The sequence below is a fragment of the Ambystoma mexicanum genome, chromosome 6q, assembly GCF_040938575.1.
Source record: "Ambystoma mexicanum isolate Mex_15411 chromosome 6q, UKY_AmexF1_1, whole genome shotgun sequence".
In the NCBI taxonomy this organism is placed as follows: Eukaryota; Metazoa; Chordata; class Amphibia; order Caudata; family Ambystomatidae; genus Ambystoma; species Ambystoma mexicanum.
In genome coordinates this window covers 1,175,035,299-1,175,059,504 of record NC_090937.1, presented here as the reverse complement: position 1 = coordinate 1,175,059,504, position 24,206 = coordinate 1,175,035,299, and the positions used below count along the sequence as shown (strand labels likewise).

The following is a 24,206-nucleotide window of genomic DNA, read 5'->3' as shown; positions in this document are numbered from 1 at the left end:
TCTTCCAGGAGAGTCTTCTTCCCTTTGGGCTGGCGGGACCAACCAGTTTGCCTTTTTCGCCTTCCTGGACGTCTCGTGGTCGAATCGCCCGTGCCAAGCACCCCGGCGGCCGGATAGCCACGCTTCACCACTAACCGCAAATAAAATCATCTAGAGATCATCTCTTCCTCTGGTCGAAGCCACGACTTGCACCTGCTGCCAGGAACAACTGCCACCGCTGGAGCGTTCTCACCATTTCAGGTACTGTGTCCCACCTGGTCTCCCCTGCAACGGATTGTCCAAGGTGTCCCGTAAATCCTTGACCTTCCAACTGGGTTGACCTCAGACCTGCTAACTTTGCCTTTCTGAACTGCTCCAACCTCTTTTGACATTTTCTGCAAAGACTTTGAGGGCATTTCCACTGTGTGATCTTGGACACATTCCGCCTTGCTCTCTCCAAGAGTGGGCCTGGCCTATGAACTTTTGGCTCTACACTATACCCTGCCTTTCTTGACTTGCTGTGGTTTCTTAAAAGTGTTGGTACTGTATTATTTCCATACTCTGCCTTTTCTCTCACTTTTTAACGAATTATTAGAGTGCCATCTAAGGTTATGCGCTCACCTCTGTTTTGCTAATAAGTGGTGTCTTAACCTAGACTTGTCGAATAATTAACTAGGGAGATGTATATACTTATAGTGACTGTGTTTGAACTTGCTTGATATATTAGTGCCAGTGTATTTTCTTAAGTGTGTTTTTAAATAAATAATTATATACTTTTACACCAAAGCTCTGGTCAGTGTTTGCTTGTGCTACTGTGCCTCTGTACCTATTATGTATGCTCTGTACACTGCCTAACTCTTCTTGAGAGAAGTCTGACTGCTCAGCCACAGCTACCAGGTAAATCTGGGTGGTGCAGACTGCTACCAATTGGGTTTACTGCTTACTCTTGTGGTCTTAAACTTTTTGCAGTGGTCCCTAAGGGAACTGCACAGGTTTCTGCCTAACACCTATGGTTCTGTCTTTTTTGCTTTCCTTAGCCCACAAGGGCCTGCAAGTGGGTACCATTAAGGGTTACCTGGCGACGCTGTCCATATTTAAGCGCTCGTCTGAGGAGTGTTCTTATTTTAAGATTCCTTTGATTTCTCAGTTTCTAAAAGGGCTAACTAATGTGTTTCCACCGTCGCCTTTCTAGCTGCCGGGATGGGATTTTAACTTAGTTCTAAAGTTCCTAATGGGAGCTCCGTTTGAGCCCTTACATTCTTGTCCATTGAGACGGTTGTCCTTTAAGACTGTATTTTTAGTTGCGGTTACTTCCGCTCACAGAGTGAGTGAGTTGCAGGCACTTTCCACCAAGCCACCTTTCATGGTGTTCTATAAGGACAGGGTTTTCCTTAGGGTTCGTCCTTCTTTTCTTCCAAAGGTTGTGTCGGAATTTCATTTGAGCCACAAGGTGATTCTTCCAGCGTTTTATCCTCCTCCGCATCCTGGTAAGGAAGAGGAGAGGCTCCATAGGTTGGATCCTAGGAGAGCTTTGAGTTTCTATCTCTCACGGATGTCCCGGGTCAGAGTGGACGATCAGCTCTTTGTTGGATACGCTGGAAGGCGTTTAGGTCAAGCTGTTTCTAAACAGACCTTGTCCCGATGGATCATCTTGACATTCTCTGAATGCTACCGTCTGGCGGGTAAGGACCCTCCAGTGGGTTTACAGGCTCATTCCACTAGGGGTGTGGCTGCCTCCACTGCTCTACAGAGGGGTGTTCCCATTCGTAATATTTGTGAAGCAGCCACATGGGCCTCTGTCCATACTTTTGTCAGACACTATTCCCTGGATTCCATCCATGGGCAAGATTTAGCCTCTGGTAAGGGGGTCCTCTATTGAGCAATTTAATTGGGCATTCTAAAATTCTAAATTCTTTTCCCACCTCCATACGTAGGTACTGCTTTGGGGGTCTGTCATAGATGTGTAATACATCGGAGGACACAATCCCCTCGAAGAACAAGTTACTTTCTTACCCGGTAACGCTCTTTCGATGGGATGTTCCTCCGACGTATTCCACATCGCACCCTCCCAGCCTGCCCCTCTACAGAATTTCTTATGCGATTGCAGCTTACGTTTCCGCAAGGCTTTCTGCAGTATTACTGGCAGGAGATTGGTGCCACACGTTCCGGGGAAAAAACTACAACTGAGGCTACGGGCACCGTATGTCCTATTTATAACATCCAGTGACGTCGACCCTCGACGGATGCCTTCGAGGACAGCGTATCAACGTCATCGACGCAGGAAGCCTACCCCGAAAAAAATTCCGAGGCAGCACAGCTGTGGTGATTACTGTCATAGATGTGGAATACGTCGGAGGTACATCCCATCGTAAGAACGTTACCAGGTAAGAAAGTAACTTGTTCTTCTGTCTTCCTTCCAGGAAGGGGATAACTTACTTTGCATTGGGGATTACCAAAAGTACTTATCTGCTTCAGAATATTTGTGAGATCTCTTGTTTTGTTCTAATAACCTTTTTCTTTGACATGCTCATAAGTATTTCTCTAAATACATCAGTGATATATTAATGCCCACAGTACCCTAGCTATTTAAGTCACCTGAGGGTGTAGGAAGTGTCTGTGTGCCATCCAAAATGGTCATTTGCTGATTTAGGGAAACTAACTGCCTTATTCCGAGGTGGGCGCAAAGGGATAGCGGGCACCGGTAAGGACACCGGGGCCGGTAATCCCTTTGCGCCCTATTCCGAGGTCCCTTTGCGGATCCCGCTAAGGCCGCCTGGTTTTACCAGGCGGCCTTAGCGGGAGCCGCAAAGGGTCAAGGGAGCAAATAACGGTACCGCAAATTGCGGTACAGTTATTTGCACCTTCCCCATTCCCATTGAGCCCTATGGGGGCTCAAATGGGAATGGGGAATGGTATTTTCAATGGGGACTTACCGGTCCCGCAAAGGTCCGACTAGACCGGTAAGTCCCCATTGAATGAGGGCGCACTCGGTACCGTTATTGGAGGCAGCCATGGCGCTATTAGCGCCATGGCTACCTCCAATCTCGGAATGAGGCCCTAAGAGTGTATTTGTGTGTTAGTATTATATTGCCCCTCCTGAAGAAGGCTTACACAAACTGACTGTTAAATAAATTAATAATTGTTTAATCAAGAAACCTTGTGTAGGAGTTTATTTCAATACTTGTCACTGTGAATCACTGTGTAACTCCCCTAGAGCTCACATTGACCCCCTCTTGAGATAAGCCTGGCTGCCCAACACACTTTCAACCTGTGTAGTACAGACCTATACCAAATGTTGGGTTCCTATTGCCAAAAGGTCAGGGTTGTTGTAGTGCACCCAAAGGGTACCGCATACAATCTTGCCTATCACTCCCCTTGATATGAATTCTGTGGAAACTCTGTCAGTCCCAGTCTTTAGTTCAGAAGGTCCAACTTATTCTGAATTGACGTCAATATTAATGTATAAATCCTGACTTCCGGTTTAATATCCTCATAAAGAACAGAAAAAGTGGAAATAACTTGGTTTAAAGAAAAGAAGGCCATCTGCACATTGTTGTTGGAAGTTGTACTCCTATTATTAGAGGTAGTAGGCCGACCAGACTTTGACCTGGGCATCAGAATTGTCTGATAGGAGGTAATCTAATCATCAGAGTCTTCCTTTTCTTCTCCTGAATAAAAGGAAGGAGAAAAGGAGCCTCTTGGATTTATTGGGGTCATACCGATCTCTGCCATCATGCTCACCGTAGTTTTCACTTAAGAGCATTGGTGGAACTTCCTAGCTGTTGACATTTTTATTATGAACCTTTTCATTTATCCCTTTTTGCCTCCGGAGAAGCAAGCTTTTATGAGTCAATTTATCAACCGGCAGTTCCTAGAATTGGGGAGTAGTAAAAGATCCCTGGGGGAGCCGGTAGAGGCAGCTCTTGGGCCATTTCAAGCATTTGCTCATGTATTTTTTGGCTGGAATGTTCGGTGAGGCTGCAAAGGGCATACATTATGTTCTCAATACAGAAAAAAAGGAAAACACTTACATTTACATGTGACTTCAATCAAAGCAACCGCTGCCTTTGGGTGCCACAGAAGACCAGAGAAGACCACTTGACTGTGCGTGGCATATGGTCTTAAATGCAGTCTGTTGGTGAATGCTGCAAGTGGGCTCCACCTCCTCAAAATGAACCAAGTAAAAGGTATTTCTGCACAAGCCACAGAAGACCACTTTACTCCCCAGAAAACACATGCAGAACCTGAACAAGAGAGGCAGCGTAGGGTCACTAGCACTGTGCAGAATGCCAATGCAACTCTGGTTCTGGGCATTGCAAAGACAAATCTCCTTATCATCAATTCATTTGGCCGATAAGGAGAACACAATAGCGGATACCCTGAGTTGGCAGGGTTCTATCTTCCACGAGTGGAACCTATGCCAGAAGGTCCTTACAGATATCGTTACCCTCACCGGAACCCACAAGTAGATCTGTTCGCATCCAGCTGCAACAAGAAGTGCAAACTGTTCTGCTCTGGGGAATTTCCCCCAAGAGGAGGTTTATCCCAGAATACAAAGTTAAAACCAGAGCTGGACTGCTCAGTCCTGATTGGAATGGATAATATTGGCATGTATGCCGCTTCCAGAACGTCATGATCTGGGAGGATATTTCTAAGATAAGGAATCTGTGGGTGGAAGGATTAATCCATCAGAAAGAATATTGCTGAGGGTGAGTAATTTGTTCTTTTCAAGCCTACTGAAAACTACTTTTTCAATATGTGCATGTTGGGTACAAATCATGGTAGCATACTGAGTTATGGGTACATTTTGAATTCCACCAGTACAGTTCTTCTGAGAACTGCACATTATATGAAACTCAGTAAAATCACAAGATCACTTTACAGTCATCAGACCACACCATTTCATGATGTTGCTATATTTTTCATGTATTTAGGTGCACATAAAAACCCAGACCTTGAGGGCAGAGAGTAAGTATGGAAGAGAGATATGGTGGCCGAAGAATGAATAAGAATCATCAGTGGACAGTACTTTGGTTAAAGAAAGTGAACATAGATGTTTGTTAAAAGTCAAGTGCTCAAACATACCACCCTACCCCTTGGGTCTCCCTTTACTTCTCACTCTATGCATCCTGCTCTAGACCTTACATTAACCGCTGAAAGACAAAAAAGATGTGAGTCGTATTATGTGGCGTGCTGTTAGCAGTTCCGCTCATTAATAAAAGGCCTGGTGTTCCATCGGAGGAATATTGGTGGCTGAGTGATCGCGTTCTTCAGCGTATTCTCATCTCCCTGCTTGTTAGGGGTGACGGGGAACACTGAGAGTGGGCCAACCCCTACCCTCTGATGCCCCGCCTGCTATGTTAAGCTGCATAGAGTTCTTGTCCTTGGCAACGACTCATCCAGATCAAGAGGGAAGAAAAATGTTTGCTAGTCGACTGTACCGCGACCAGAATTGCCAGTATTTTTGCCATACGATGAGTACCTCCTGATTTGTTGCTAGCTAGTCCTTGCTTGCACATGAAAGCAGCTCCTAAATCCAGAGGGTTGGACTTAAATTGTGCATGTATAGTGAGGGTAGCAGTAATGCACTACACCGGATGTGTAGCTCTTGGGCTTTCGAACCGGAAGCACAGGAGTTGTAGAGCCTGATTTCAATGCCATACGGGTTTTATGCACACAATGTCCCCAACATTCGCACACCATAGCCGGAGGAACAGAGCTCCGTCTCCTTGTCTCACACTCACATGGTGTAGGAGCATCTCCACTTGATGCTGTTGATCACTGGATGTTTGCTTGCTCCCTAGTGAATGTAACAGATGGGAGCCTACCCACCCACTCTCGGAGAGAAGGGGTGCTGCTTTTTTGAAAGGCAAGAGGAAGCAGGACATGGAACTAGGCTTGGGTCATCCAATGCATAGGTGTGTCTCATTGTCATGATGAACAGGTAGCCAGTCAGAGTATGAGTGGAGGATTTAGTGTGTCGTGAGGAACCAGGGAGAAGGTAATCGAGATGATCAAGAGTGGTGAATAGTGCCATTGCATACATTTCTTTGGTATGTACTAGTGTTGACTCAGGAGTGTTATGAAATTATGGGGAGGAGGGTTTATGTAGTGGTCTACTCTGTCTATGGCAATGCACGTTAGGTTTGTGGTCTGTGATTTAGGTTATTTACATAGGGCTTATGCCACCCTAAGGTGGCTTCAAAGCAATGAATGAAAGAGGGAAGGAGTAAACATAATGCTATGGCATGTTGATTGCTTGTTGCATATGCTAGGTCGCACAAAGCTACTGGCACAGTTTTTTCCAGACCGGCACACTTGTATTGAGGCTGTGTGGGAAATGAGAGAGGTGAGCGGGTGAATTGTCATCTGTCATTTCATCCACTACACACGCCTTAAAATGCGTAGTCTGGGCCGTTTCCTTTGTTTGCAGTTCAGAGTGCTGTGAAGCAGCAATGGATTGCATTGGTGCTATATTAAAAAAAACATGCTGAAATATGAAAGATTTACTCTTCTGAAAGTATTTTCTTACTAAGTATTGCACTCCTTATTCATAGACGGCCAGATACTTCGGAGTCCGAAGAAGCTACAGCGCCTTGCCCTTTTTGTGGATTCCAACTCCCTGAGTGTGAATTGCTCTGCCCAGGGTGTAAAAATAACCTCCCTTACTGCATTGTCACTGTAAGTATCCTTATATGTACTTGTTTTTTGTAGGTGTGTGTGTTGTACTTTTATAATTGCCAAGGATTTGTGTTGCAATATATGTGAATGATTGATTACCTTTACCTGCTTGTAGCTTTTGCCTCAATTCTGTGAATGTATGGAATACAATCTTCAACTCTGCCAAATTGTAAATGACAGCACGTCTATAAACAGTTTCTTTTCTTGTTGTCAAATACACAGCTCCCTGCCTGGCGATAACCCTTCTCGCGCCTCTGCCCTATGGTGCCCCTTATTTTCTGACCGCTCGCTTCTAGAGGGCCTGGCCCCCAGAGAGCATCCTGCCCCTCCTTGCCAGGCTCTTCTGGTCAGCGACTCCCCGAGTATTCGCCTACCGTAGATTCGCTCGCCTGGTGCAGGTGCACTTCTCTGTCCGAATCTTAGCGCATTATTTCCAAGATGGCCAGCGCTTTGCGAGGACCTCTGGCTTTGCGGCAACCTGTGGCCTTGCAGCCCATGCTCTATGTAGACTGGCTCGGGCTGCTCCACCGTGCCGGTTGCTAGGGTCACTCAGAAGGTTATGGCATAGCTCTCAATTCACACGCTTTTGGCGGGTGTCACCCGCCTTGTAAAGAGCTGACTCACCCGCCAAGCCTCCTGCACGCCCATTCATTCCAATGGGCATCTCACCCGCCAAAAACAAAATCAGGTGATTTCACCCGCCTTTGAAGCACAAATGGTTGAGAGATATGGGTTATGGGGTCTAATTCTCCCGTCTGCACCCTCATAAACTCCCTTCAGCCATTAAGTTACACCGGTAAGGCGGGTGCCGCAACGTCGCTCCTGGCTCAGGTGGCCATCTCTGTTGGTACTGGTTAACCCTTCGCCCCCCTTTCTATTGTTTTTAAATGCCTATGATTTATGGCACTTCCCTATCTCTGTTCTCTTGTTTCCTGTTATCAACCATCACGCCCTGTTCAATCTCAATCCCTCTTTCTCCACTCGGCCCGCGACCTCCCTGTGCCCAATAAAGCTTTTTTTTTTTCCTAGCCCCAAAAGTCTGGAATTCTATTCCTCTATACATTTGCTCTCTTACCTCCTATCCATTTTTTTGCAACCATCTGAAATCTCACTTTCTTTCTTCCTAAGACATGTCATTTCTCTACCGCATGACTGACTGATTTGTCTACCGTTGAGTGATTGATTTACCTGTTCTGTTTAATTTCTCTTTTCAGCACTTTGGCGATAAGTGCTATATGAGCACAATGAAATGCAATACAAACTTTAGCTTCACACAAAAATGTCGACACCAAAACCTTGCGGTTTGAACTAAACCCACAAAAGTTTGAATGTGGTGCCTCAGTACCGATCATGCTGCCGCAGATTGCAGTTCATGCCAAACTCTGACATTGAAGGCATTGAAAGAAAGAGCTTCAAAACTATCTCTGTGGCATTCGCCATCAAAGTCACCCAGCATAACCCCTTCTAAACGAAGGTCCACTGTACAGATTGCTGGAAAAATTCAAAAACAATACTCAAAAAGATCTAATTCGGGGAACATATCTTGGCAATCATCTTCCTCTTCATCTAACAAGAAGAGGAGGAAACAAAGATATTAGTCATCTGACTCCTCACCTGGCAGGTAAATTTGCCCTCCAAATCTGCTTCTTCTGAGAAATGGGAGGAGCTCCATCAGAAAATAATGGCATTCTGCGAGAAAGCACATTCTCCTGCTACTTCCTCTGGGGGCAAAAAATCGAAGACACTCGAAGCCAATTGATCCTGACAATGCCGGCAGGGTTTTGAAGTCCTGTTCTTCCAGCTCGCTAAAAGAGCATGGGGGTGCCTTCGGCCCCGGCAAAGCCTTGAGAGCCCCCAATGCCTTAAGCTGCCGCAGAATTCTTCGATGTCGTATCGGCGCCGATTCCGAAAGGTTCTTCAACGTCAACGGCACAATGGTCCTTGATGTCGAAATTCACGCTGCAGTCCAGAACAGACTTTCTGGGCTCTTGTCCAAGCATTTTCGATGAGGGCAGTGACCAAATTCAGTTTGGACTCTAGCTCTTGAAGAATTGCAGATGCAAGAGGACAGGCTGACACAGTTAGCCATGAACTTGACAGTTGCAAGTGTCCTAGATACCTCTCCAGAGGGCGCGAGTGGGAGCAGCCTAATCTTCATGGTCATCCCAATGCTGTCTACAGAAGGATGATGGCTAAGGTCACAGAGGTCTTATGCTGAGGACCTCCTGCAAAGAGAGATCACAGATTATGACCTCACTGACATTCTTGATACGGGTGGATCCTGTTCTGGTCTTTCATGCTGCCATCAAAAATCCTTTGCTAGAGCTGTGGAAGAGCCCCTGCTCAGCGTCAGTAGTACACAAGTATCTGGTAAAGAAGTATCAACCGGATTCCTCTGACACATACTTAGTAGATCTAAATGAATAGTTGTGTGGCATATGACTGGAACCACTAAGGGATTGTCAATTCTGTAGCTTGCACTGTGTAAATATTAAACCTCATAAGTAAAGGTTGAAATTTAGTAATTTCTCTGATAGGTAATGCAGCAGGCAGTTGTGAACATTTGGACCCTATGCCCAGGGTGACCTACAAGGAATTAAGTACAACAGTTTCACAACCACACTGCGCATGCACGTTGAGTATATATAAAATACTTAATGCAATTGACAACAGCCAACACGTGTTTCGACCACAAGGTCTTCTTCCAGGTTTGACTGTGTTCTGTTCCCCAAATTATGGGAACTTAAAGTGAACTGTTTTCCATAAATTATAAAGGCTGCAATTGCTTTGCTCTCAACTCTCTCTGACGTTCCTAGCAGATCGCTGTGTATTCAATCTCGAGATATGTTTGCGTTAAATATTATATTTCTCCAGCATGGGGTCTGGCATGGATTCACATGCTCATGAATATTCCCCGTCGTCAGGCTGGGAATCCTCGGTAAAGAAAAAATCAGTATCAGTTTCGTTTCTGATCTGTCTTTCTTAGTAGTAACCAATCACTGGTCTCTGGGTCATACTGCCCCCAGCCAATGACTGCCCTCTCCCTAGCCCCGCCCCTGGCAGCCATCCTCAGATTTTTACTGCACGTTCAAGTGTTGGGAGTCCTCGTGCTATAGCTCTCGAGCTTTTACTGCGTTTTGCACTTTTTCAAAGAGATTTATCTAATTTTTCAGTTTAATCGAGCCTCAATCTCCACCGTTTCTACTTCCGATCAACGGGGACCCGTCTCAGATTGATCTACGCCCCTTAAGGGTGAGGTTTTTGTCGAGTTACCTACCTCGTGGACGAGAAGAACATGGCCCAGGAGAAGGGAAGCTCGACTCCCGGCAAACTGTTCAGGATCTGCCCTGGATGCAACCTACAAAATGTGTTCAAGGAGGACGAGCATTTGAAATGCCTTTACTGCCTCCATGAGTACAAAACGCACGTGGAGAAGGACTGTGCGTTTTGCTTTAACATGTCGGATCGGACGATGAGGGACCGCCAGACCCGTCTCTCCAACTGGCTGGAAGGCAAGAGCCCAACAGGTGAGAAGAAGAAGAAGTCTGAGCAGTCTTCTAAGTCCTGTGAGGCGGCCCCGGCGACGGGGGCCCAACAGAGGGCAAAGCACCACGAGTCCGTGGGCACCGGGAGCGCTGAACGGTCGGGCTCCTCGGCTGCCAGGCAGGGTGCACCTTCACCGACGCCATCAACCGTGAGCCAACGCTCTGGCTTGGGGAAGAGAAAATCCGAAAACCCGGCTAAGCTTTTGGAGAGGCCCTGGTCGATCTCGGAGGAATCGGCCGAGGGGCAGCGAGGCGGTGACCCTCCCCCTAAGGTGAAGGCCTCAAGCGCGCCCAAGGCGGCAAAGGCCTTGATCCACCCGGCTAAGGCCTCTATCGAGGGAGTCGTTGCGGCCCTGGCGAAGCCTGTGGAGGCTATCGCAGTGGAGGTGACCTCAGGGCCCAGAGTTTCCCTGCCCCCACGGAGGGAATCCTCTTTTAAGCCCATCGAGAAGACCCCCGTGAAGACCCTGGTGGGAAAAGAGGGGGGGGGCCCGTTACGGACACAGACACAACCTCCGAGGAGGAACTGGCTGAGAATTTGGAGGAGGTCCAGCCCCACGGGAGGATTCCCGAGGAGGGGGACGATAAGAGCAAGGGTGGCAACGACGACGAGGTTCCCGTGGAGGAACAACCGTCGCTCCCGGCACGCCCGTCGCAACCCGAGCCTCAGGACATCTCGGCAGCCATTTTGACGGCAATCCAAGCCTCATGCACAGAGATAAGGATGAGACTGCCCCTACCCCTGACGGACGGATGACGACGACAGCGGTGACGACGGGACTGGCCTCCCGTCTCCGATTCCTAGGGTGTCCCCGCCCGACGAGATTGGCTCCTTCCACGCCATGATTGCCAGGGCATCCAAGCTTTTTCAACTCTGCCCTGAGGAGAAGAAGAAGGAAGGCTTCCTCTAGCAACGGCGCGAGGCCAAGAGCAAGACGGTCCTCACGGTGCCATTGCTGAATGACATCTGGGACGAGGGACTTGCCCTCCTCAAGAACCTGTCCACGACACCTGCCAAGAGGGACCAGTACGAGAAGTAGTACCGGGTCCCCGGCGCCGCCCCATTGTGCCTTAGGGCACAGCCGACCCCGGATTTGGTCATCTCAGCAGCGGCCAAGAAGAAAGCGGGGGGGGGGCATCGGCTTCATCCTCAACTTCCCCACCGGACGGCGAAGGAAAGAAGCTGGACGCCGTGGGACGACGAGTCATCTCGTCGGCGGCGACGACGACGATTAAGGCGGCCAACGCCCTAGCGATTGTGGCCCGCTACGACAGGGAATTGTGGTACAAGATCGCCCTCCTGTTGGACTTCCTCCCGGATGACAAGAGGGCAGAGGCCCTGGCGATCCTACAGGAGGGTGAGGTGGCGTCGGACCACGCCATAACTGTGGCCACGGACATTGCCGACACCGGTTTCTGCCAGTTGGGCAACAGCGTTTGCCTGCGACGGCGGGGGTGGCTCAAGGCAGCAGATTTCCACCAGGACATGCAAGCCAAGGTTTTGGACATGCCCTTCGACAGGAACAATCTGTTTGGTAAGACTGTGGATGAGTCACTGCAGGCCATCAAGACCGACACGAAGATGGCTCGGGCATTGGGAGTTCAGCAGCAACGCAGCCGTCCTTTCGGAACTCCGGAGGCAAGCAAGGTGCCTCCAAAGGATTCGGCGGCGGCTCCTCGACCTACCATCAGGCGGCCCGCTCCTCATTGCAAGAAGCCTACAGGGGACGAGACAACTCCGGTGGATCTCGCCGTCATCGCCAGGGAGGCCAAGGCGGCAAGGCTGCTTCCAAGCAAGACTGAACCGGCTGTCGTGTCGGGCCCCCACCGAAGCACCCCGGTGGGAGGCCGGCTGACAAAGTTCATCAGCATGTGGAAGTCCATCTCCACTGACCGTTGGGTGCTGGATGCCCTGGCTCACGGGCACACTCTGGAATTTCTAAAGAAGTGCCTTGGGTGCTGGATGCCCTGGCTCACGGGCACACTCTGGAATTTCTAAAGAAGTGCCCCCGAATTCCTCCCGTGGCCAGGAAGGAAAACCACATCCCTCAACTACTGTTAGAGGTAAGGGAGATGCTCAAGAAAGGAGCCATCGAGCTCGTCCCAAAGAGGATCCGGGGCTCCGGAGTATACTCAAGATACTTCCTAGTCAGAAAGAAGACAGGAGGTTTGCGCCCCATCCTGGACTTGCGTCAGCTAAACAAATACATCAAGGCACAGAAGTTCCGGATGGTCACCCTCCAGAACGTGCTGGGCCAGCTGGAGGAAGGGGACTTCCTATCGTCGTTGGATTTGGAGGATGCATACTTTCACATCCCCATCCGAAAAGGACACCGAATGTTTTTCCGGTTCGTAGTCCAAGGGCGGCGCTACCAGTTCAAGGCCCTCCCATTCGGATTGAAGTCGGCGCCCAGGGTGTTTACCAAGTGCCTAGCACCAGTGGCGGCGCAGCTGCGCCTGCAGGGCATCCACTTCTACCCCTACCTGGACGACTGGTTCATCTGAGCAGGGACAAGGGAACTCACCGTAGAACACACAGCAAAGACCGTCCGGCTGCTCACGGACCTGGGATTCTCGATCAACTTCCCCAAATCCCACCTGGTTCAGTCACAGGTTGCGCTGTTTCTGGGAGCCAAGCTCGATACAGTAGCGCAGTTGGCCTCGCCTTCGGAGGAAAGAATGCAGGCCATCCTGGGCAAGGTACAGCGTCTGCTGGCCACAGACGTGGCCAGAGTGAGGTCCATCAAGTCCCTTCTCGGGATGATTTCCTCTTGCATCTATCTGGTGCGCCTGTGCAGGCTTCGGATGCGTCCTCTGCAGGAGTTCCTCAACGCCCATTGGACGCAAGGGACGGACAGCTTCGAGGACAAGATCTTGCTCAACAAAGTATTCCGCCATGCAATTCGATGGTGGGGCACCCGCGCGCATCTCGCCGCGGGCACGGACTTTCAGACTCCAGCATACCAGGTGACGGTGACGAAGGATGCCTCCCTGGAGGGGTGGGGAGCGCACACTGGAGATCTTCATGCGAGAGGCCTGTGGCTCCTGGAGGAGAGGCCGCTCCACATCAACATACTGGAGCTCCGAGCAGTGTTCTGGGCCCTCAAGTCATTCCTCCCATCCCTCAAGGGCAAGGTGGTGAGGATCTTCACTGACAACACCACCACGATGTTCTACATCCAGAAGCAGGGAGGAACCAGATCCCCAGCCCTGTCCAAGGAAGCCCATGATCTGTGGCACTGGGCCGTTGCCCAGGGGATGTTTCTGGTGCCTTTTCATCTAGCAGGGATAAAAAACACCATCGCCGACTCACTCAGCAGGGAGCTGCGCTCGTGCCACGAGTGGGGACTACGCCAGGATCAAGTGGATCATCTCTTCCGACGATGGGGCAAACCCCAAATCGAACTGTTCGTGACGGCGACGAACTCCAAGTGCCAGAGGTTTGCCAGCAGGTTCCCCCAGCCGATGAGCAGGGGCAATGCTTTCTCGTTCCCCTGGGACGGCCTGTTCCTGTATGCGTTCCCGCCGTTGCCGCTCAGGCTCATCAACCAACTCAAGATGTCCCAGTGCAGGATGATCCTCGTCGCACCGAGGTGGCCGAGACAGATATGGTTCCCGGACCTTCTGGACTTGTCGCCATCCCCGCCAGTCAAACTGTCGACGGACGCAGATCTTCTCTCCAGAGAAGGAGGCGCCATTCTTCATCACGACCCGGAGTCGCTGAACTTGCAGGCCTGGCTCCTGCAGCACTAGAGTTTGGAGGGTACGATATCCCGGCTGACTGCAGAGAGTTCCTTGCAAAGGCCAGGGTGTCCTCAACTCTCAAGTGCTACGGACACAAGTGGAAGAGGTTCTCTGTCTGGTGCCGTGCACAGAAGATTAACCCTCTACGTTTTACAGCCCCTCAAGTGCTACCGTACTTACTGTCGCTGGCCAAAGCTGGACTTGCTCACGCTTCCATCAAGATACATCTGGCAGCGATTTCCTGATACACCAGAACTGCAGGACGGTCGTCCCTGTGGTCTCATCGCCTGGTGAAGGAGTTTATGAAAGGACTGTTCCGATCGTTCCCGCCGGTGAAGGCTCCAGCCCCGGCGTGGGAGCTCAACGTGGTGCTGACCAGGCTCATGGGCCCGCCATTCGAGCCTTTGCATTCGGCTCATTGAAGTTCCTGTCGTGGAAGACAGCGTTCCTTGTGGCCATCACCTCTGCACGACGCGTGGGAGAGATTCAGGCCCTTTCCTGCAAGCCTCCATACTTGACTTTCCACGAGACGAGGGTGGTGCTGAGGACGCACCCCTCCTTCATGCCCAAGGTGCCGTCGGACTTCCATCTTGTTGTATAAATCATAAGCTGTGCAGTGCACCTGACAGGAGGACAATACTATGTAGACTCACTCTAGAATGGGTCTGTGAGGCAACCCATTCTGGAATGAGAGTTTCTTAGCCTGTTATTGCGCAAGTTTGTCAGTTGAGCTTTGGTTGTTGATGGTTTGGGGGTCTTTGTCCTAAAGCAAGCCAATAAAATACTTGGATAATGTGCCTGATGTGAGCTGCCTCTTTTACACATCTCAACGAGCCCTTGGTGTTACCAGTCTTTTTCCCATCGCCTTCGTCGCCGGCCGAGAGGACTTTGCACTTGCTGGATGTAGCTAGAGCGCTGAAGTTCTACGTGGACCGAACTAAGAGTTTTCGGAAGACATCACAGCTGTTTGTGAACTTTGGACCTGTGAACTAAGGGACGGCTCTCTCGAAGGCTTCCATTTCCAGATGGCTCTCCGGGTGCATCATGCACTGTCATCGGTTGGCAAACCGACCGTTGCCCGGCCGTTCGAGAGCCCATTCGACCAGAGCGATCGCTGCTACCACGGCGTTCTTGTCTGGTGTGCCGCTGCTGCACATCTGCAGGGCTGCTACGTGGAGGTCGACGCACACCTTCACGAGAGTCTACTGCATCGACCGGGATTCCAGGGAGGAGTCGGCCAGGCAGTGCTGCGCAACCTGTTCGCTTAAGGTGAGCCTGGTGAGGAAGTAAGAGATGCTTAATGTTGAGTTTTATGTAATGCTTAATGTTGAGCCTTGCCACCTCCCGTGGTTCTGCATGTGTGTACTGCTATGTATTCTTATATTCATGAACATGTGAATCCATGCCAGACCCCGTGCTGGAAAAGGAACAATGTTACTTAACTGTAACTGTTGTTCTCCAGAATAGGTCTGGCATGGATTCACATGCGAACCCTCCCTCCTACCCCTCTGCGGCTCTTCACTTGTGTCATACTGCCACTTTACGTGCTACCAAATCTGAGGATGGCTGCCAGGGGCGGTGCTTAGCGAGAGGGCAGTCATTGGCTGGGGGCAGTATGACCCAGAGACCAGTGATTGGTTACTACTAAGAAAGACAGATCAGAAACGAAACTGATACTGATTTTTTCTTTACCAAGGATTCCCAGCCTGACGACGGGGAATATTCATGAGCATGTGAATCCATGCCAGACCCATGCTGGAGAACAACAGTTACAGGTAAGTAACTTGTTCCTTATCTAAACTCAACGTGCATTTGCAGTGTGGTTGTGAAACCGTGTACTTCACATACTTAGTAGTACAGGCAGTAACATTTGATGCCAAATCAAGCTCTTACCCGTCCTTGCCCCCTGACAGGGACGACAAGAGATATGATGCCTTGTCAAACAAGGTCTTCGCCTAAGGTAGCATGGCCCTGAATTCCATTAAAGCAACATGTGCACTGGCTAAATACACCCACAACCTGTGGGCGGTTATATCGGAGACTGCAGAGCACGTCCCAGAGAGATGGTTTTCTCAGTATAGGAGGAGATGGTAAAAAAGCACTCCAGTCTGGTTTGGAAACTGTGGACTACATGGGGAGGGCCATGACTACAAGCTCTATGTCACAGAGGTTTTCCTCGCTGAGGATGTCAGGATTTAAACAATTATAGGCAAAATCACTGGGAGCAGCTGTATTGCAAACGACTCAGCCTTCAAACCAAAGGAAAGTAAGGCCTTTTCTGTAGTACAGCTATACTAGCCAAAAAGGAAAACAAATGACCACCATACGAGGACAAAAATTATTCTCAAGACTATCGAGAGGCACTGGAGATAAAACTTCTCAATCGACCCTCGCTTCAGTCCCATCCAGTGCAGCGGTATGTTCAAAGCTACTTTGAGAACGTTGCTCATATTTTTCCGGTGGGGCGTCTGTGGCATAATTTTTCAGAATAGGGTAATAATACTGCAAACACATGGGTATGGCAGGTGGTCACCCAAGGTACTGCTTTTGTTTCAATGGATTGCTTTCTCCTGCAGATTCTGCACCAAATACACATCTTTTCCAGCGTCCTCTGCTCTGAAAACCTTTAGACAGGGGGCGTAGTGCATCTCGATTCGGCCGTCGATCCATCCTGACTCAAAGTGACGGTCGTCGACTCCAGACGTGATGTTGGTTGCGTACATATGCTGTGTCACTACGTTCCCATATCTCAGTTCCTTTTTTCAGCACGCTGCTTGAGGAACGGCTCTTCTCATCAGAGAAAGTTTTTTGTCATTCAAATTCAATTTTCGGTTAAGTATTCAACATTTATTTTATTGCGATGTGCGCTCCGAAACCATCAGGCTTCAAAAGATGTCCTGACTGTAAGTCTAAAATGTCTTTGACTGACCCACACAGTATTTGCATTTGGTGCCTAGGTGCGGACCACATAACCGAGGACTTTCGGTCGTTTCAACATATGAACCCTAACTCTTTGAGGGAGCGAGCCGCTAAATTGAAGGTGGGACATCCGCCGTCAAAGTCGCCGGCTCAATCTGCTATGGGGTCGTCACGCCACAAGACTGAAGACACCACCCAGTGAAAGAGGACAGACACTGTAAAAAGGCCCAAAACAGGTTGCACTCCAGGAGTCATTCTTCATCGTCCTCTTACCACAAAAAGAACCGTCGACATCGTCGTCGGCAGGACTCAGATTCGGCCACAAAGGTGGGGTCGGCTCCGGACTCAAAACCACTAGTTCTCCCCCCACATTTGGAGAGCACGTGCCACAGTGGCGAGAGATACCATCAGATGTCTGGGCACTGCTGCTCGTCTGATGGGGTTACTGTCTGCCTTTCTTGTGGAGGCTGCCAGACAGACCACTCCCCAGCAACCAGGAGCTCCAGGAAGAACCGAGAGCCCTTTAACTGAAGGGTGCCATGGAAGAGTTACCTCCTGAGCAGAGAGGATCGGGCTGGTATTCCCGGTATTTCCTGGTACCCAAGAAGGGAGGACGGCTCCGTCCCATTTTGGTCCTCAGGGCCTTGAACAAGTACCTGAGGAAGGACAGATTCAAGATGGTGACGCTCAGAGAGATTCTTCAGGTTCTTCAGTCTCAGGATTGGTTTGTGTTGTTGGATCGTCAGGATGCGTACTTCAATGTGCCTATTCACACCTGGCACAGGAGGTTCTTGAGATTCCTCATAGGGGACAAGCACTACCAGTTCACGGTGTTCCCTTTGGGTGGACCTCTGCTCCCAGGGTTTTCACCAAGCTGATGGCAGTAGTAGCAGCGCACCTGAGAAGATCTGGTGCTCATGTGTTCCAATACTTGGACGACTGGTTGATTCGAAGGAAGTAAGCACAGCAAGTTTCCTCTCTTCTCGAGGACACTTGCTTGCTACTGCACAAGCTGAGCTTCTCCCTGAAACTTCAGAAGTCTCACACGACACCTGCGCAGAGGCTTCAGTTCATCAGCGCAGTCCTGGACACTCTGGAAGGGAAGGCTTTACCTGCAGAGGAGAGAGTCACCAGTGTAAGATGCATGGTCAATCTGTTACAGAACCACTCCAGCTTCCCAGTGGTTTCCTTCCTCTGCCTTCTGGGCCTCATGGCATCCCGCATCTTTCTGGTGCCAGAGGCCAGGCTGAGAATGCATTCTCTGCTGTGGCTACTAAGGAGTGATTGGTCCCAGTACTTTGGCCCCCTGAAGGATGTTCTCAGAGCCTTGAGGTCAGTGGCCAAGGATCTTGCTTGGTTGGCCAGCAGACGCAACATGATGGCGGGGGAACCCTTATGGCCTCGGTGGCCTCAAGCCAGGGTGAACACTGATGTGTCATTGTAGGGTTGGGGTGCTCATTGTGACGATCTGCCGGTGAGCAACCTTTGGTCAGCAATGGAGAATCATTGGCACATCAACAGGCTAGAGCTGTGAGCTAATAGACTAGGACTAGCTTTTGCACTCTCTCTCGTGGTGAAATAGGCCCTGATCATGACGGACAACACAGTGAACATGCACTCCCTGAACAAGCAGAGAGGTGTCCGGTCGCTCTACTTGTGCGAGAAGGTGATGCAGCTGTGATTCTGGTTACTAGAGAACCAGGTCGCCGTCTCGGCAGTGCATTTGATGGGGAGGGAGAAGGGGCTGGCAGATGCTCTGAGCAGGCAGCGCACGGTCTCACACGAGTGGGTGGTGTGTCAGGAAATTCTTGAGGAGATCTTCACTCAGTGGGGTACTCCATCAGTGGATCTGTGTGTGACGTGGTCCAACAGGAAATGCTCGTCCAGAGGCGGACTAAGTCTTCTCCCTGATTCCCGTCACCCTGTGGGTTCTCAGGATATTGAGGAGGTTTCAAAAACTGCCTTTTTGGGTGGCAATCACATCAGCCAGAAGGGTCAGTGAGCTGCAGCCCTTGTCATGTAGGCTTTCCTTTCTCCGTTTCTTTAAGGAGAAGGTGTCCTTGAAAGTGCAACCTCGGTTTCTGCCCATGGTTGTGTCAGAGTTTCACATCTCTCATGCCATTGACTTACCTGTATTTTACCCTTCTCGCCCTTCCAAGGAAGAGGAGAAGTTCCACAGGCTGGACCCCAAGAAGGCCCTTAGTTTTTATGCGGTGAGAACATCAGAATTCAGGAAGGCTGATCAGTTGTTTGTAGCTATTTCCATGTCACAGAAAGGGTTATCTGTTACTAAACAGTTAATGCTTTGTATAGCAGAGTGCTATCAGCACGCAGGGAAGGAGCTACCATCAGGCAACAGGGCACACTCCACAAGAGGTATAGCAGCATCATCGGCACTGCAGAAGGGAATGCCTGTTAAAGATATTTGCTGGGCTGCAACTTGGTTCTCCTTGCACACTTTTACCATCCATTATTGTTTGAATGTGTCACTTGGGACAGAAGCTCGCTTTGGAAGAGCAATGCTTCAGAACTTTCTGGTATAGGGATGTTCATCCTGCCGCCAGTCCACGTACTGCTTTGGAGGTCTATCTGATGAGAAATATGTGGGAGAAAAACAATCCATTGAAGGAGAAATTACTTAGTGGTAATATTCTTTCTATGGGTTCTTCTCCCACAGATTCCTCCTCACCCTCCCATCCGGACCGCTATGAAAGTGCCTGTATTTCATGTTGACTGTCCGCTTATTGTGGGAATGCAGATGTTCTCATAGTTTGGCTTTTTGCCTTTCAGAATTGTGATTCTCTCCACCTTCTAACAGTCCTGTGCCGCACCCAAAAACCAATAAACAGTTTTGTTGTATTCCACCCTTTTGTAACAGTTTGGCCATTTTCCAGTCATTTGGTCTTCCTTTGCAATGGCTGAGCTCAGGGTAAAAAAGGGTGGGGAACTGAGGTACCGGGGCGTAGTGACGCAGCATATGTACGGCGACCAACGTCATGTCCAGAGTCGACAACCAGCGCATTGAGTCAAGACAGATTGACGGCTGAGTCGAGGTGCACAATTCCCCCTGTCAAAATGTTTTCTGAGGAGCTAACTCTGGAAGGGATATCTATCTGATGAGCAATCTGCGGGAGAAGAATCCATAGAATAAACATTACCGGTAAGTAATTTCACCTTTTGAGCTGATGGGCAGGAGGATGTCGATGCAAGCTACTTCGAAAACAAACTGACCTTGTAACATGGAGAATGCCGATTGGCAGGTTGCACCCTAAGAAGTCTGTTAAGATCTTTAAGGATAACCAAAATGTATGTGTGTTATTGTGAGAGATAATGTAGTACTAGTGAGGACACACATTCAGCATTGATGTTGGACAGCACTCGGTTGTAATTCCTTTAGATTCATTGTGACTTGAAGACGCCATCTTTCTAGTGAACAGATAAATGCCAATTTCCAAATATTGTCTTTTTGTTTTCCAGGGTCGGCACATGATAAAAGAAGATTGGACAGTCTGCCCTCATTGTGACTTTTCAGCATTGTACTCAGAATTCAAAATGTAAGCTAGATTTGTATATTGGTTTGCCTTGTAATTATTTGTATTGTTTATAAGTATACACCAATTGTATTCATTTTTGCACAGATTTTATTTTTTACTAGGTGACATATATGTTTTGCTACTCTATGATACTTATGTTTGTTAGCCTTGAGGGTTCTTCAGAAATCCCTCCATGATAGCCTGACCAAATATCCACTTTGCCAGTTCTGGCAATGGAACAATACCCTCCTAATTAAAGGGTAAACCTTTTTACTCGTATGTCATTTTGGGGCGACCCCCAGCATGGGGACAGTGTTAAGACTGGAGGGGGGGGGGGTATCTGTACTCCTGCTCTCCATATGGCAGAGTAGAGGCACAGAGCACCCCAGCCAAGATTCTCCATTTGGTAAACGTGGGCGACCAATCAAGGCCTAGCTCTCTGGAGGTGGTGCGGGCTGGTTCTTAAGTACAGTGTAGTCCCCAAGCACCCACAAAGGAATGTCCACACACTATGTTAGTGAAAGCACAGTTCTTTATATAAATCAGGCTTTGATTATGTACACATTCAATAACACACTTTGTGCTCAGGCAATTCTAAAATGATAAATATATACAGTCTCAATGTGGTACCACAATTACTTTTTAGATTCCATTAAAATACATCAAATGTAGACAGTTTCAAATGACAAATAAATCACTCAATAATGTGAACCAGCAATAGACTGGAAGAGGAAAAAAAGTTGGTTAAAAAATTGGCAGAATACTGGGCACCTACCGTTAGGCATGGTTCTGTATGAGGATCCCCCCACCTGGGCAACCTGTAAATAAAGGTATAATAACAGCCTAGTCCATAAATTATTTATGTGAGTCTATTTCCCTTTAAAAAGGATCTACCACCCCAATGTACCTGGAATAGCAGAGTTCGACGTTGGGTCGTCGACGGATCCTTTAAGGCAGGAGCCACGGATCGTCAAGAAATGGTGAACAACGGTGTCGAGGCAGCAGCTTCAGTCCTGGCGGTGCTTGTCGACAATCAGTCATGGACGTCCTGCAAAGGCGAGGCGAACGGTGCACCTCGATGACGTTGCTGCAAAGAGTCACTGAAGAACTTTGGCCCAGCAAGGGTGTCGGTCGTCAGCGTCTCTGTTGTCTTCGGGTGGCGGGAAACCCACCGGCGGATGCTCCACGACGCGTCGCCGGCCTTGACTTTCTCTGGCGGGACAAAGCCGTCGGCAGTGCTGGCGAGAGCATCCGTGAATTCAAAGTGTCTTAATTAATGGAGCGTTGCGCTCCGGTCGTCGGTGGCCCGGCGTCAAGCTGTCACTGCTTCTGGGTAACACGGCTTCGACGGGCCTCCAGTGGTTATAGCAAACCTGCGAACCCTGGTCGACGACAGTGGACGGCTGTCCGGTGCTTCTCTTCGTTCTCCTCGGCGGACCCCGTCTCCGGTTGACAGTCTTTCGAAGGCTGGCTCCGAGGGCGCTTCCACCGTGAGGGTGTACATGTCGTGATCCGGCCATCCCACTATTACCAGTGTTGTATCTATGATCTTGTATTCTTGCACTGCATCTAGCAAGATGTAGTCAATGTGGGAGTAGGTTTGGTATGGCGGTGAGTAATAGGTATACTCTTTTGTGCTTGGGTGCGCTACCCGCCATGTGTCTAACAGGTATGCCTCGTGCAGGAGGTCTGACGGGCTGTCCCTGTTGGGGACTTGTGGTTGCAGTGCGTCCCCCCTTTTTAAGCTCCAGTCTAACATATGGTCTACAATTGGGTTCTACAATCGGAGAGCGGGGGTTGAGTATTTTGGTCTGCAGGGGTCGGGGGTGTCCCCCGCATACACAACACGTGTTGCGGGGGACAAAAAATAAATACAAATATATCTCGAATTACAAAATGTGATCCTATTATGTTCGTGATTGTTTAGCTCGAGATTTTGGTTTTCGTGATATTAATGTACATTCACACTGATCATCTAGTAGCTTAGTGAATTTAATATTCAATACAAATGGACAGCTTTATGGCTCAGTTTTACATGACTATGCCACCACTAATCATAAAGCCACTAACTGAACTTTTCAATGGTATTAGGTTGGGCAATATTATCCCAGCATCTATGAGGGAGGTCTGAATCATCCTCACCCCCAAACTGGTAAATAACTAAAACTTTGCCATTCGTATAAGCCAATTGCTCTCCTCAATCTGGATATAAGTTATTTACGCAAATTTTGGCAGACAGATTGGACCACATTCAGTCTTCCTTGATAGACCCTGACCAGTCAGGATTCATAGCTCGGATGAATACCTTTTGATAATATCAGGATTATACAGCATCTGCCAGATAAGGCCCAGAGATCTCCAGTCCCCTCTGTACAGATCACTGTTGATGTGGAAACAGTGTTAGTGGACTGGGGATTCCTGGAAGAAACATTGAAAACATTAAACGTTGCCCCCAATGCACTAGACATGATCTTAGCAAATTATACATCTCCATGAGTGTGATCATTGGTTAATGGCAAACTTCCAAGGTGATACCATAGAACAGAGGAATGAGGCAGGGTTGCCTTCTTTCCCCTCTACTTTTCCCCTTACCATAGAGCCATTGGAGGAAAGAGTGAGGAAAAAGTTGGCAATTAAAGGAATCGTAATAAGCAAAACTCCAAACAAAATTGCCCTGTTTGCCGATGATGTGACACTCTCAGTCTCCGACTCAATGACATCTATTCCAGGGTACTTGAAGAACTTGACATTTTTGGTACGGTTTCAGTTTTAAGATGAATACAGCAAAATCTGAGATTCTTGAACTGGGACTGCCTATGCAACATACACTTCAGATGGGTGGAGAAACCCATTGGATAGCTGGCAATTAATATAACACTGCGTCTTTCCAGGCAAAAAAAAATTCCAACTACCTTGAACTATATTGCTCTCTTAAGAGAGACCTTACAAAATGGTCAGCGTGTGTTCCTTGTGGTTGACCCAAATAGCGGTAATAAAAATGAATATTCTCCCATTTATGCTGTATCTTTATCAGTCGATTACAATGGAAAACTCTAAGAGGGAGTTTAAAAAATGAGTGGATGTTCCAAGATGGGCGTAATCCTTGCACTCTTGCCTCCCGGTGCCCAAACATACTAAAGAAACTCTAATTAAGCCTCATTGTGGTGGGGGAGCAGATCTGGCTTCCGCAGTGAAGAGTGGCTGCAATTGCGAGAAGGCCCAGGCCTGCAAACGGCATAGGCAAAGAGATATCCACCTCAGACTGTCGGTGGCAGGAGACACTGAGGAATGGTCCGCCTAATGCAAAGTGGGCTGGAGTGATTGCGGAGTCTGCACCCTGGCAAAAGTGGACGTCGGGCCTGCACCGGACTGTTTCCTCCGCCTCCACCCCATCACCAACCAGAGGATCGGGGGTCTAAAGGGAAGTGAGCGGCCCAATACACCTGAATTGAGCCGCAGGAGAAACGGAACTGCAGCAGCAGCATGGAGACGCCTCTACAACACTGCCCAGAAAGAGGATGTGGACCGGATGAGGCCTATAGGCGGTGACAGGCTAGGGAGGCAGTCGGTGCAGCGATTTGAGCTGTTGCCCAAGAAATAAGAGGAGAGAGGGCCCACAGTAAGGTAGCTGGAGCTGCATGGATACATGAGCCACCTGGCAGGGCCATGAAGCGGAGGCCGGAGGAGTTGTCTGCTCGGAGGAGACACCCTGGGCTTGCTGGGCTGCAGGGTGACTATGGGGGGATCCACAAGCACTGTAAGGGGCCCATCCTAGCATAAATGGGACGCCAGGAAATTGGAGTGG

The 24,206-nt window shown here is 49.1% G+C and overlaps 1 protein-coding gene across 1 annotated transcript in view; it reads left to right on the top strand.

Moving 5' to 3' along the window:
* The window catches only part of WDR19 (WD repeat domain 19), a 2,828,275-nt gene that overhangs the window by 2,685,475 nt on the left and 118,594 nt on the right, over positions 1-24,206 (top strand). Inside the window, exons 34-35 of the mRNA XM_069631788.1 lie at positions 6,537-6,660; positions 20,346-20,422. Coding sequence (XP_069487889.1) covers positions 6,537-6,660; positions 20,346-20,422 — 201 coding nt within the window. The remainder of the gene's footprint in view (positions 1-6,536; positions 6,661-20,345; positions 20,423-24,206) is intronic.